Here is a 13,179-nt window from a genome sequence, read left to right as displayed (position 1 = left end):
AATGGTATATGGTATTAAACTTGAACTCCTAAGTTGGAGAAGGTTTCAAAAAGAATGGTTATGATTACCATTTATTGATTGATAAATAAAGTCAATGATGCGTTTTTTATTGTTATGTTTTATGATTTGAAGACTTTTTTTTTATTTGAAGACTAATTTCATTTGTTAGCTTGTTGAACTCATGATATAAGTTATAAAATGTTTTAACTTTTCATTTATCTCATCTATCTTTGTTAGTTTTCGTATATTTTTGTATTTGAATTGAAATAAGTTATGATGTCTTTTAATTCATGTAAAATTATTATCTATATCTATATTATATTATTAAGCATAAGTGATGGGTAACCATGGTAATCTCATAATTAGAGAACAAGGACTAAATAGACAATTCATAATTGGGCAGAAAAAGTAATTTGGCAATCCATTGATTTGTTCTTCAAGCGTATCGTACAAGTTCATGAAGCCTCATCTTTAGGGTAATTACTCTTCCATCCTTTAAGGTTTATGGTGACATCAATTAATCTCATTAAAGTGTCATCGTCCATCTATATTATTATTTTCATCATGACATTCAATTGATTCATCATTTAAGTTTCAAATTGAAAAACCTTTAAAGGCAATTAATGGAATTAAAGGTGTAAATATTCATAAGAAAACCAATGGCCTTTTGGGTTATATACAAGATTATTATAAATACCACTAAGTCCATAATCAATTTACAAATGAATACTTACCTTCAATTGGTTAGTATTAAATCAAGTAGCAACCATGGCTTTCACTTTATTGGAATTGAAGCTCAAGATGATGTATTGAAGCTAAAGAATGAGTATGGACTGGATTGTTCCAAGAGTGTAGATATTGGGTTGGTGGTGATGAAGAAGTGGCCCGGGAAGTTTCATAGGGCGAATTTCGAGGATCTTGCAATGGATGCGTTGGGACTGCATATGGAGAAACCTAAGCATGCGTGTATATGTAACTTGGAGGCAAGAGAGCTGAATGAGAATTAAGTAGAGTATGCATGTATTATGCATATTCTTCTTATGAGATTGGTCACAAGGTTTTACTAGAAAATCTTTTAGATAGCACCTTTATAATCTTTTCTTTTGTTTCATGGGTGGTTAGGATTTTGAAATTGAAGGTGGTATGTGATTTTCTTTTTTGGGTTAATTATTAATGAGCTTGTGACAATAAGAGTGTATGAATTTAAAAAATATTTTAGTATTGTCCATTGTGTGTTGAAATTAAACATTTAAACTTCTTTTATTGCGCACTAAAAATTGAGGAAAATGCAGTTGATTTTAAAACATAGTATTTGTTAAGTCATATATGTATGTCGTCTATGCATCTAGCTCATAACATTCTAAATTTAGTTATATAAAAATCTATACCAATGCTTGCTATGATATTAAGACACTCAACCCGTTTAAGAATAATAGATTTAATATAATAGTACTAAAAATGTATATAACTTTTTTAGTACTAAAAAAATACATAGGGGACGCCTGACCTCGTACTATAAAAATAGGTCCGCTCGTGTTTAATAGACACCTTGATACTACTACCCTTCAAGTGCTTTGAATATTTGTGAAAATATGTAAATTATTTGACATAATCTAATTAGCTTTAGAACCGTAACGAAAATCTATATATGCATACTTTTGCATGCTCTTTTTTTCAACTAATCTTCAAGTTAACTGTTATATAATTTTTCAATCCCTCGATTCGTTCTTCAAGCGTATCGTACAAGTTCATGAAGTCTCATGTTAAGGGTAATTACTCTTCCATCCTTTATGGTTTAGGTGCCATCAATTAATCTCATTAAAGTGTCATCATCCATCTATATTATTTTTTCATCATGACATTCAATTGATTCATCATCTATGTTTCAATTGAAAAACCTTTAAAGGCAATTAATGGAATTAAAGGTGTATAAAAGTAAATGGTTTCTTGAAGTTAAATATTCATAAGAAAACCAAAGGCCTTTTAAGTTATATACAAGATTATTATAAATACCACTAAGTCCACAATCAATTTACTACTGAATACTTACCTTTAATTGGTTAGTAGCAAATCGAGTAGCAACTATCGCTTTCACTTTTGTTGGAATTGAAGCTCAAGATGATGTATTAAAGCTGAAGAATGAGTATGGGCTGGATTGTTCTAAGAGTGCATCTATTGGATTGGTGGTGATTAAGTAGTGACCGTGAAGTTTCATAGGACGGATTTGGAGGATCTTGCAATGGATGTGTTGCGGGTGCATTTGGAGAAGCCGAAGCATGTGTATATGTAACTTGGAGGCAAGAGAGTTGAATGAGAATCAAGTGGAGTTTGCATGTATTATGCGTATTCTTCTTATGAGATTGGTCGCAAGGTTTTACTAGAAATCTTTAAGATACTGGCTTTATAATCTTTTCTTTGATTTCATGGGTGGTTAGGATTTTGAAATTGAAGGTGATCTGTGATTTTCTTTTTTTGGGTTAATTATTAATGTAAGCTCGTGACAATATGAGTATATGAATTTAAAACAATTGTTTAGTGTTGTCTATTGTGTGTTGAAATTAAACATTTAAACTTTTTTATAGGAAAATGTAATTGATTTTAGAACATAGTATTTGTTAAGGCATATATGTATTTCGTCTACGTATTTATACATTATGTTTGCATAATTTTTATGAATTCGGTAACATAACTTCAAGTTTTTTTTAATGACATATCGATTTATAAAATGATGGTGGTTAGAAAAAAACTAACCAGACGTCCAATTACATGAAAATAAAGGTGTTTTGTAACCATTTGGCCTGAAAGATATTATTTTTTTTTCTTTCTTGACGTTAAGTGTTCATAAGAAAACCCAAAAACCTTGTAAGTTTTGTACAAAATGATTAAAAAGTTCTTAGCACAGTTTATATAAATAACATTTTAGAAGGTGTTTCATAACTTTGTACCATTATTGTAAATATTTTTATCATTGTATAAATTTGTTGGAATTGAATGTTACATTAAATCAATACGAAAAAATGATAGAACCAGATGCCTTTTTTTTTATAACAGGAGCTAAAAAATTATCAACTTTAAATTAATGATTTTAACTTTTTTTTTATTGCTGGTTTGAGTGTAGTGTATAGTCAAATTTAAGTGTCTCATTTTCCAGTTAGAATGTGAACATATGATGGTTCTGATTTTGTGCTCGATGATTTGTGTGAAGGATGGTTATGATATTCGAGTTCTTACTTTCTTTATGTACGCTTCTGATAATGGAAACGGTCAATTACATATTGCATGTGCAAATAAATAGTAAACATTCTTATGTACGTTCGTGTGTGTTTGGTTAGCAACATATATCCATTTACACTTCTAAATTCTGTTTTTTTTATTCTATGGTATAATAAAATAATAAACTTTTGGGTCAAATGGTGTGTGTTCAGGTCAACCCATGAATATGCTTTTCATGTTTGTCGTGTTCTGTTTTTTTATTGTATGGTATGATAAAACAATAAACTTTTTGGTCAAATGGTGTGTGTTCAGGTCAACCCATGAATATGATTTTCATGTTTGAGTCGTGTTCGGGTTTAACCTATCAACTCGCGAGCAGGACCCGTTTAGCACCCATCTAGCTAATAAGGTTATGCTGCCATTAAGGAAAACAAGACAAATACAGTGGCATTATTAATTATTGAAAGAAATTTTGAGGTTGCAACTAGATGTCAATTAAATACGTTTTATTGGATACGCATATTTTGATTTTTTGTACTTTTTAAAATGTATATGTGGTAAACTTCCATATCATAACAAACCAAGTCGCTACCTAACCAAACTTCTGTTGATTCCCCGGCGTGAAACGCGGTTATATAGTTAGGTTACCGTTAACTCTTTGTAATTAGGTTACATACGTTTATGATTAAATGAAACTCGAGATATTCTATAGAAGGCACACTTTTTTCTGCTTGAAATTTCGATTACATTGACTAAAAATAAACATAAAAAACATTTGACTAAAAAGAAACATGACCAAAATTTCTGTCACATTTGACTTAATAACGGTCAGGCTTGCAAACGAAGTAACGAACCAAACGTTTGACTAAAACGAAACATGCCAAAAATTTCCATCACATTTGATTCAATAATGGTTAGGCTTGTAAATGAAGTAACAAACAGCACATTTGACTAAAAAGAAACATGCCAAAAAACTTCTACAACATTTGACTTAATGATTAGGCTTGTAAACGAAGTAACGAACCGAACGTTCTGCAAACCGAAATCGTTTGGAGAGAAGTTTGTTTATGTTGGTTGCTTTAATAAGTGAACACAAATTTTCATTCATGTAGTTGAATGAATGAACGTTGTTTCATTCGTTCATTTGCGCTTATGAACATTTGTTTTTATTGGTTCGTTTCCTTTCTATTCATTTAGTTAAATGAATTAACATTGTTTGGCTGTTATTTTGCGTTCGTTTGTTTACGTTTGTTTATGTTCATTTATTGATGTTTATCTATGTTTGTTGAAAGTAACAATTTTGTTCATCATAAGTATTATCAACCAAAACCTGAACAACCTGACCTGAGAGAACTGAAACTCGCACAGAGCTGTTTCTTTATTTTTTTCCCATTTTTTTTATTTTAACTCGGCGTTACTTTTAACCTTAATCAATTAAAGAAATATAACCGAAACCACTTGACCCAAACTCGAATATCAAACCTGACCTGAACCCGCCCGAAACCCGAGTAAACAACACTTGACATTTTAAATGTTTTTTAGCGTATTCGACGTCTTAAATCGTTCTCATATTCATATTAGTATCCTTAAAAATCGTTTTTAATTACAACTAATGTATTTATTATTTAATAGAAAACCACGGTTAAGTGTTTGTGACCGCTTCATCCATTATGACCTGTTTGATAGTTACTAAAAATTTACTTAGTGTTGCTCATGACTTGATAACTTTTACTTCATAATTGTTAGAAGAAACAAAATTATGTAATTAGCAATGAAAACAAGATTAATAAGAGACATATTAGAATAAACAAAACGAATATTATATTCATAAGCAACAAGTGCAGTGGTGAGCTAATCAAGGCTAGGTGATTTACTTCTCAAAGTAAGCAAGTCAAATGAGCTGATCAAGTCGAATGTTATTTTGGTCATTAACAGATATGGGGAAATAAATCTGAAGGACTACACTGTATTCAGGTTCATGTTGTTAAAGATACATTCCATGGGTTGATAACCGATTACAGTTTTGCATATTTTTTATGTTTAAATTGAAACTGACTCTAAAAAGTCAAAATAATGTATTGAATGCTAACTAAAGTAGCAACTTTTATAGGATTTTGGCTGGTCTGGAGTTACCAAAAACATCAACATAAAACAAACTGCTAAGATCAATCTCCAATTTGAAGTGATATCCATGTCTACTAAATATTTGAAGTGTATATATCTATGTACTTTATATTTAATTCAGTCCATGCAGAACTGTTTAGAAAAAGATAGTATGGTGGTTTTTGTTTAAAATTTTCATTTTTGTAAAATTATTTTTAAGCATATAAACGAATCGAACAAACAATTTAATAATTTAACCAAAGGAAAAAAGAGGCATCTAAATGAAAACCCGAACAGAATGAAAACCCATTTCATAATATGATATGATATGATATGATATGGGAAGAGGTCAGAAGATCTTAGAAGCGTCTAAGTCTGTATCAAGAAGAGGGCGCGCGGACCTTTTTAATAAAATGTCTAAAAACAAACACACTACAGATCTAAATGTCTGCAAGTGGTCTGCACGGCGCAGACAAAAGAGGTCAAGAAGACCTTTTTTGAAAAAACAAACACCCCCTTAATTAGATGAAATTGGAATAGCTAATAACCATGTAATAACTGATGTCGGTAAGAGATTCGTCAAGCCATATGAACTATGAATATTGTAACAACTGAGATGTGATAACTTAGATGTAGGTTTTCCGCCTTTATAATGGTTATCGGTTACCGATCTCCTTTGGGTTGGTTGTGTTTCACGGCCGAATTTAAATAATTGATGCTCTGTCATGGTGTTATGACAATATAATGGAGTTCTCTGATTATGCGGAGGAGACCTTTTAGCTTTTAAGTTTATAGTTGTTAGTAAAGCTTTTCAAGAACAGTTAGTGCTTATTATTTTGGCATTGCCATTAGTTGTTTCTATTTTTTAAATCATAAAGTTATAAACTTGAACCAGTTATAGTTCATTCGTTTATTACTTTGGTATTAATTCCCGTATACCCACCGCTAAGCGCAGGCTTCACGAATATGTACATCATATCAAAGAATATTTCCCTCTATATTTACATGTATCACATACGTATATATCTCTATCTACCTTCGATTACAAAAGCAAAAGGTTTCCCAACAAACTATACACATGCCTTGTGATCGATTTCTTTTCTTTTTCAAAACAAAAAAAATTTCTACCACTCGACGGCACGTTAACAAAAGAAGATACTCAAATTTCTATTGGTTTTAGCTTCAACTTCATGATCTTGAAAAATAGTAGTTACCAAATATGATTAAGATGTTATAATCCAATGGAGAATTTTAAACGAAGAATGAAATACTAAAGTTCATACAGGAGAAAACAGATGAGTTTGGACTGAACTTACTAGACATGATTATGAGGCGATGCATGATTTGCTTAATGCGCTTTTATTTTTTTGTTTTATGTTTATGAAATTTATGATTCAAGTTTGTTGATTCGAGATCTTGTTTGTCAAACATATGCTCTAAGGCGTAGACGTAAAAACTAAACTTTATGGAGTGTCTTCAACTGTAACAGAGAACACCATTAGTTGAAATTTCATTATTTTTGCATTTAAAAGTGTTAGTTAAAACTCACCATATGGGTTGAAAATCACGGTAACAAACAACTAAAACACACTTTACTTGGAATTTGATTCAAACATCAATTTTTAAATTAGAGCTAAACAAATCTTTTTGTCCAATCAATTTCTTAATATGGTTGTTGACCAAAAAGTTATAAGAAATACTAACATCTACTACAAACAATACTTAGTTTGTAAATAAAAAGGACCTATGGCGAAGCGGTACTATAAAAAACCAAACTACTACCGACCAAACCCCTATTGTAACCCGTAGCAACGCACGGGCACTTCTGCTAGTCTATATATAAATACGATATTTACATTTCATTAGATTTATATGATTTTACATATATATATTATGTTTTATATATATTTCATCTGTATGTAACACGAGTACTATCCTAGTATAGAAAAAAGGAAAAATTTGACTGGAGCAATATTTGGTCAGTTACGGTTAGTGTTTTACCAATCTCGCAACATTAACTTATACCACAAAAGATTTTCATTTCTATTTAGGGATTTTTACATATTTCCCCTTCCTAAACCTTTGAAATTACATATTTCCCCAAAATACAAGTTTTTAATGCATAATGTACAATGCTCTTTAAGCATGGTTTAGGAAAATATGTAATTTCAAAGTTTAGGAAGGGAAAATATATAAATGCCCCTATTTAATCTTTGGTTAGTTACATTTGAGCCAGTTTGTCTGGAGCAATATTTTTTTATGAATCATTAAAAATTTTTGGATCAAACCGACAAGAAACTAAAAAAATATTAATCTAAGAACTGAAAACCGGATCTTTGACCATTATATGTACAAGAGGTGAAGAGCCTGTACATGCTTGTTCTCGTTTGAGTTGTCTATCCGAATGGTCTGAACTGGTTTTTGTCCTAATATTGGGAGGGGCACAAATTATCCTACATGCATACGAACTTTAAACTAAGAAATTAAGTAGAAATGCATAAAAAGAAAGTAATATTCTGTGATGCAGCTTATAGTAAAAAACACAAACGTAGCATTTGAATATTATTAATTGGTTTTAAGATCATCTAGAACTAATAGTTAATTCACGGATCTTGGATGGATTTCAAGGTGGTCATGTGCAAAAATCCAAAGAAAACTCACAAACAAAGCAATATGTGCACATTTAGTAAAACATAAAATAGGAATATATTATTTATTATATATTCAGTTACAGCTATTTATCGATGTTTGAGAATGTATTTTGGAATGTATCATGTAATTTTATATTTACAAAACAAAAATAATCAAGATTCACGGTTTGATAAATTGGAAATATGAATATTAGAAATTCCTTGAGATTTCCTTTCTAAAAGTATGATGAATTCTATTTTAAGGTATTCAATTTAAACATCCAAAAGTTATCATTTTTCTTGCCTAAATAAATGACACAATCATGAAGTGGGGAAAAACAAAAGTTTATGTAAGAAATTCCGAAATTCATTGAGATTTCCTTTGTAAAAAATATGATAAACTCTATTTTAAAGTAGACACTGTAGACAACAAACCATAAGATATCTTTTTCTTGCCGATATAAACGCCACAACTCTAAATTGTGAAAAACATGCATTTTAGAAATTCATTTTGCGGTCTAAGAATATGCTAAAATTCTATTCTATTTTAAAGTATACGTTTTAGAGACCCAAAAGATATCTTTTTTCTTGCTTATATACTTTTATAACTCTAGTAGCATCATCACCAATGTCATAATAATAAGCGTCGATTGTGGGGCAGCAAGATTTTAACTATTCTATCAACATAATTAGAGTTATCAAGCTTATCTGAAATTCCTTGATTAAATATCTTACTGTTAAAAAATTAATTTAGTCTTTCAAAATGTTAAGAAACACTATTATAATTCCATCTATAAGTCTATCAAAAGATCAACGAACCTTCCTATAGTCCCAATCATATGCCTGTTACTTTTATTCATAAGATAATGTGAGGTAATTACTAATTACTTTATACTACTAAACTGAATCGTATATTATAAAATCATAATAGATCAATAACACATTTTTTTCATAAATGAGGTCACATTAGTCTGTTGGCATCAACACTATCGTCATAGACGCTCTTCTCTCTCTCACCCTTAATTCCCTTCACTCATCTATGTTCGTCAATAGTCACATATTATTCTTCTCTTTCCTCTCTACTTTCTCCACACCTTTCCCCACATTCGGATGCCTCTGTATCTCTCTCTTCCGCACGAGAGAGTTCACATATATCGGGTTTTGAATGCTAAAATAATAAAAATGGAAGAAAAACAAAAAAATAAAATAAAATAACTTTATTGATCTGTAAAGTAATTTAATTTAATGAATTAGTAAAACTAAGAGCCCATCTAGAAACAACAAGGGACATATCACAAAAGTTGTAAAATAATACATACATATATATGTGAGAAGAGAATAAATAGTTCGTGGGCAGCATGAGCAATATAATATGTTTTCCTGCGAGACACCTGCTGCTACAAAAGTCAAATCATTCAACCCTCCCTCTGCTCGCACGCGCATTTTTTGTCTTCAATTCAATTCATCATTTCCATTTCAATTCATTAATTTCGTCCCAGATTTCAACAATCTCGCTAATTAATTAGCCCTGTCTTTTTTTAATAATAATATAATAATAATAATAACCCAGCTGGGTTGATGTTTACTAGAAACACCAGCCTTGTTTCTTTCGTCTAGGGCTCTTCTAAACGCGTATGCTTATAATTTCTTTCGACAACAAGATCTTGGTATTTGGGGTTAATGGCCGAACTCCTCTGTTCTTTTAACAAGGTATGCTCTGCTTTTCTTGGGCTTTGTTTGTTAGATTCTGTGATTTCTCTTATTATATGCAAGAAACCACATAAATGGATTTTAGGGTTTTGGCATTCAATTAGATTTGCAAAATAAATGCAGCTTCATTAAATAAAGTTCCAAATCTGTAGAGCACGTTACAAGTTTTAATGCATAAGATACTAGAAAGTATTACTCTTGATTTAATCATAATCCCTATGGGTTGGTGTAGCCTTGTAGATGAACTGGACTGTTAACATGAACCAAAAATTTTGTCATAAATCAGTCCCTTTGTTTTACAGGATGCTCTTACAATCAAACCGCCTAAGAAAGCCTCATTTGTGTTGAGATTGATGTTATCAGCATTTGCAATGGCGTGTGGTATTTATATATGTTCCATTTGTTTGAAGCAAATGAACTTACAAAACAAGAACAATTTTTTGATCTTTCAAGGCTTTGAACGACCCTGTTACGACACTGTTGTTGACCGGTCTCAAATCCCGTACTTGCATTACCCCAACCCAAAAACATTCAATAGGTATATCTTATTACCAAAAATAACCTTAGACGTTTATTAGTTTCTGAAATAAAATTGTTAACTTGGTTTTCTAGGTTAGAATGTGCTGGGAATCCGGTTCGTTTATTCGCGATTGTGTCGATGCAAAGATCGGGAAGTGGTTGGTTTGAGACTTTATTAAATAGTCATATGAATGTGAGCTCAAATGGCGAGATTTTTGGGCCAAAACCTAGGAGGGATAATGCTTCAACGATCGTTAAAACACTCGATAAAGTTTATAATTTGGATTGGTTTACGAGTTCTTCCAAGAACGAGTGTTCAGCTGCAATTGGGTTCAAATGGATGCTTAATCAGGTACCTGTCTTAGATTTCTTTAGTTCTTTTAAGCTTCAGATAACCAATTAGTTGTTATCCTAAATGTTTTCGTAATCTGACCGTACAGTGAACCAATCATCTCACCGTTTCACCGGGTGCACTGGATCTAAAAATGGGATGACGTCCTTAATAATATAAAAGTTAAAACTGTATGTGTGCGTGTGTATACACAATACAAAAACAAAGTATGAACATACCTTATGCTTTGGTGTGAACTGAAATTTTGATAAATATTAAGACTTAAATAAATAAAATATGGAGTCAACTCATAAAATGAGATTTTGAAAATAAAAAAAATGAAAAAGGCTTATTGGAAATCCGGTCACACCACCCGTTTGATTCAATTGGTTCACTGGCCTGACCAATAAGCGGCTGGTTCAAATGAGGAACGGTTATACATACTTAACTGGATCAGTTCCATGCCGGGTTCCCTATCCAAACTGCCCAGTTGTGAAGATAGTGGTTATCCTGCAATTTATATAATGGCAAGTTCTCACTTTTATAATAAAAAAGAATTGTGGTTTGATCATATCATATTGTAAAAACAATTGTGTTTCTAAAATTGCAGGGATTGATGCAACATCCTAAAGAGATTACACAATACTTCAACGACAGGGGCGTTAACGTAATTTTCCTCTTGCGAAGAAACTTGTTGCGTAGATTGGTTTCAATGCTTGCAAATGTCTATGATAAAGATGCCAAACTTCTAAACGGAGTACACGTTTCTCATGTACACTCGGACGAAGAGGTTTTTTCCTTTCAACTATCTCTCAAATCTTTCATAAAATTATTAATTTAACCTTACAAATAAACGTGTTTAAATTTTACTGTTTTTTAGGCTTCTTTACTTTCAAAATACAAGCCTAAACTCAATATAACATCCTTAAAATCGGATTTAAGAGGAATGGAATCAAGTGCCATAAAGGCACTCAACTACTTTAACAGCACTCGCCACATTATTATCTACTATGAAGATCTCATCAAAGACCCCACTGTAAGAATCCTATTCTTTCTTCTATTATGTACAACTATCATTGCACAATACCTATAAAGAAAACTCTTTAGTTCTGATCTTGTCCAAGAAAACCGATGGGCATGATCACTCATGGTAAAAATGTGAAAAAAATGAAAACTTTGATAGAAACCGGAAATCTAAAGTACTGAAATTAAGATAATAGCCACATTTGAGATAGACTTGATTTCCAATTACAAGGTTAAAAGAACCCTAATTCTGATAAACATAAACATCCATGACTAATAAAACAAAGATACCCCCATTAATAGTAAACCTAACTGGCGGTTCTAGAACAAAACTGCCCCACTAATTTCTGCTTAAACTGTTCCCGCTTGTTTGGTAAAATGGGTTTAGGCGGGAATAGATTCTAAGGGACCAGGTACGTATCAAACTTGGTATTAGTTCATTGCACAGTCGATAAAAAAAAGTAAAAAAAGTTGTAATGTACAACTATCATTCATTGCACAAAACAGTAAAATACTTCCCATAAAGAAAACTTCTTTCTTCTGATCTGGTCCAAAAAAGCTCATGGTAAAACAGTGAAAAAAATGTGAACTTCTTATTAGATCATTACATGGCCGGTTAAAAGAAAAGGGTAATGTACAAATATCATTGGACAAAGTACCGCCCACAAAGAAATCATCTTTGGTTCTGATCCTGGCCAAGAAACTTGTTGGGTATGTTCACTCATGGTACAAATGTGAAAAAACGAAAACTACCATTGGTAAAAATGTGAACTTGTTATAAGTTTGTTACATGGTCGGTAAAGAAGTAAAAGAAAGACGTAAATTGTGCTTACTTTTTCGCTGTAACGATTGCAGCAAAAGCTCATAGAAGTGGAAGACTTTCTGAAGCTGCCACAAATGAATTTGACTAGTCAACAGGTGAAAATACACAAAGGGGCGTTATCTGAACACATAGAAAACTTTGATGAGGTTAACAAGACTCTAACCGGAACAACTTATGAGAAGTTTCTTCAAGCTGATTATTGATGGAACTCGTGTGTAAATAAGTTGTGATAGGAGCCGAGGTACACATCACCCTTTTTATCACTCAAAAAGCAACAAAAAATGATGGGTTTTTTTTGTTCGTATAGTGTGGTTTTGTTCAAGATTTGTGTTAGGTTATACCTTTGTTGATGAATGTTAGGAAGTGCTTTTAGGTGTTTAGTTTTTGTTTTTTTTGGGTTTGTTTTTACTTCTCTAGGAAACATTTTGAGAATGTGTAATTAGGTTAGGAATTTTCGGTTAGTATCTCGCTAGCCGTCCTGATGTTTTTGAAAGTTGAAAAATATGTTATACGGTGTGTCAAAATCTATTTGACAATGAAAATCGTCTAATGAAGGTAACCAATCTATTTTTGGCCTTTTGGATTCCTTTGTTGTGTAAAAATGTTGGTGTTCATGCACCCAAGTATTCATCGGCTGTGGAAAAATGGCCATTACTTGAAGCAGAGTATTGTGTTGCACCATTTACATTAGTGTGTACAAATGATGAAATAGACTTCAGGAAATTGAGTTCAAACATGAAATTCATTAGATTACTGTAATTTTTTTAGGTGTTAAAAGTGTTTATATCCAACATTCGAGTGACAATGTATATTTTCGGACAATTACA

At 31.6% G+C, this 13,179-nt stretch overlaps 1 protein-coding gene across 1 annotated transcript; it reads left to right on the top strand.

The window, feature by feature from the left end:
* The first annotated feature begins 9,608 nt into the window (after positions 1 to 9,608).
* Positions 9,609 to 12,746, top strand: LOC143618940 (uncharacterized). Its single transcript, XM_077090995.1, has 6 exons — positions 9,609 to 9,656; positions 9,959 to 10,194; positions 10,269 to 10,527; positions 11,117 to 11,296; positions 11,387 to 11,542; positions 12,385 to 12,746. Exons 1-6 carry the CDS (start codon positions 9,627 to 9,629, stop codon positions 12,553 to 12,555), a joined length of 1,032 nt encoding a protein of 343 aa, XP_076947110.1. The 5' UTR covers positions 9,609 to 9,626; the 3' UTR covers positions 12,556 to 12,746.
* The last annotated feature ends 433 nt before the right edge of the window (positions 12,747 to 13,179 follow it).

This window comes from Bidens hawaiensis, unplaced genomic scaffold (genome assembly GCF_021521415.1).
Source record: "Bidens hawaiensis isolate Kalapana, Puna unplaced genomic scaffold, B.hawaiensis_p1.1 tig00000284_1, whole genome shotgun sequence".
Taxonomy (NCBI): domain Eukaryota; kingdom Viridiplantae; phylum Streptophyta; class Magnoliopsida; order Asterales; family Asteraceae; genus Bidens; species Bidens hawaiensis.
Note: the sequence above shows the minus strand (reverse complement) of the source record. Positions and strands in the feature narration are given on the sequence as shown.

Excerpts from the sequence above, each read along its gene's own strand:
- LOC143618940 (XM_077090995.1), top strand. The coding sequence starts at position 9,627 with ATGGCCGAACTCCTCTGTTCTTTTAACAAG. Across the intron at positions 11,297-11,386 it reads ATGTACACTCGGACGAAGAG|GCTTCTTTACTTTCAAAATA; the intron begins GTTTTTTCCTTT and ends ACTGTTTTTTAG. Across the intron at positions 11,543-12,384 it reads ATCTCATCAAAGACCCCACT|CAAAAGCTCATAGAAGTGGA; the intron begins GTAAGAATCCTA and ends TAACGATTGCAG.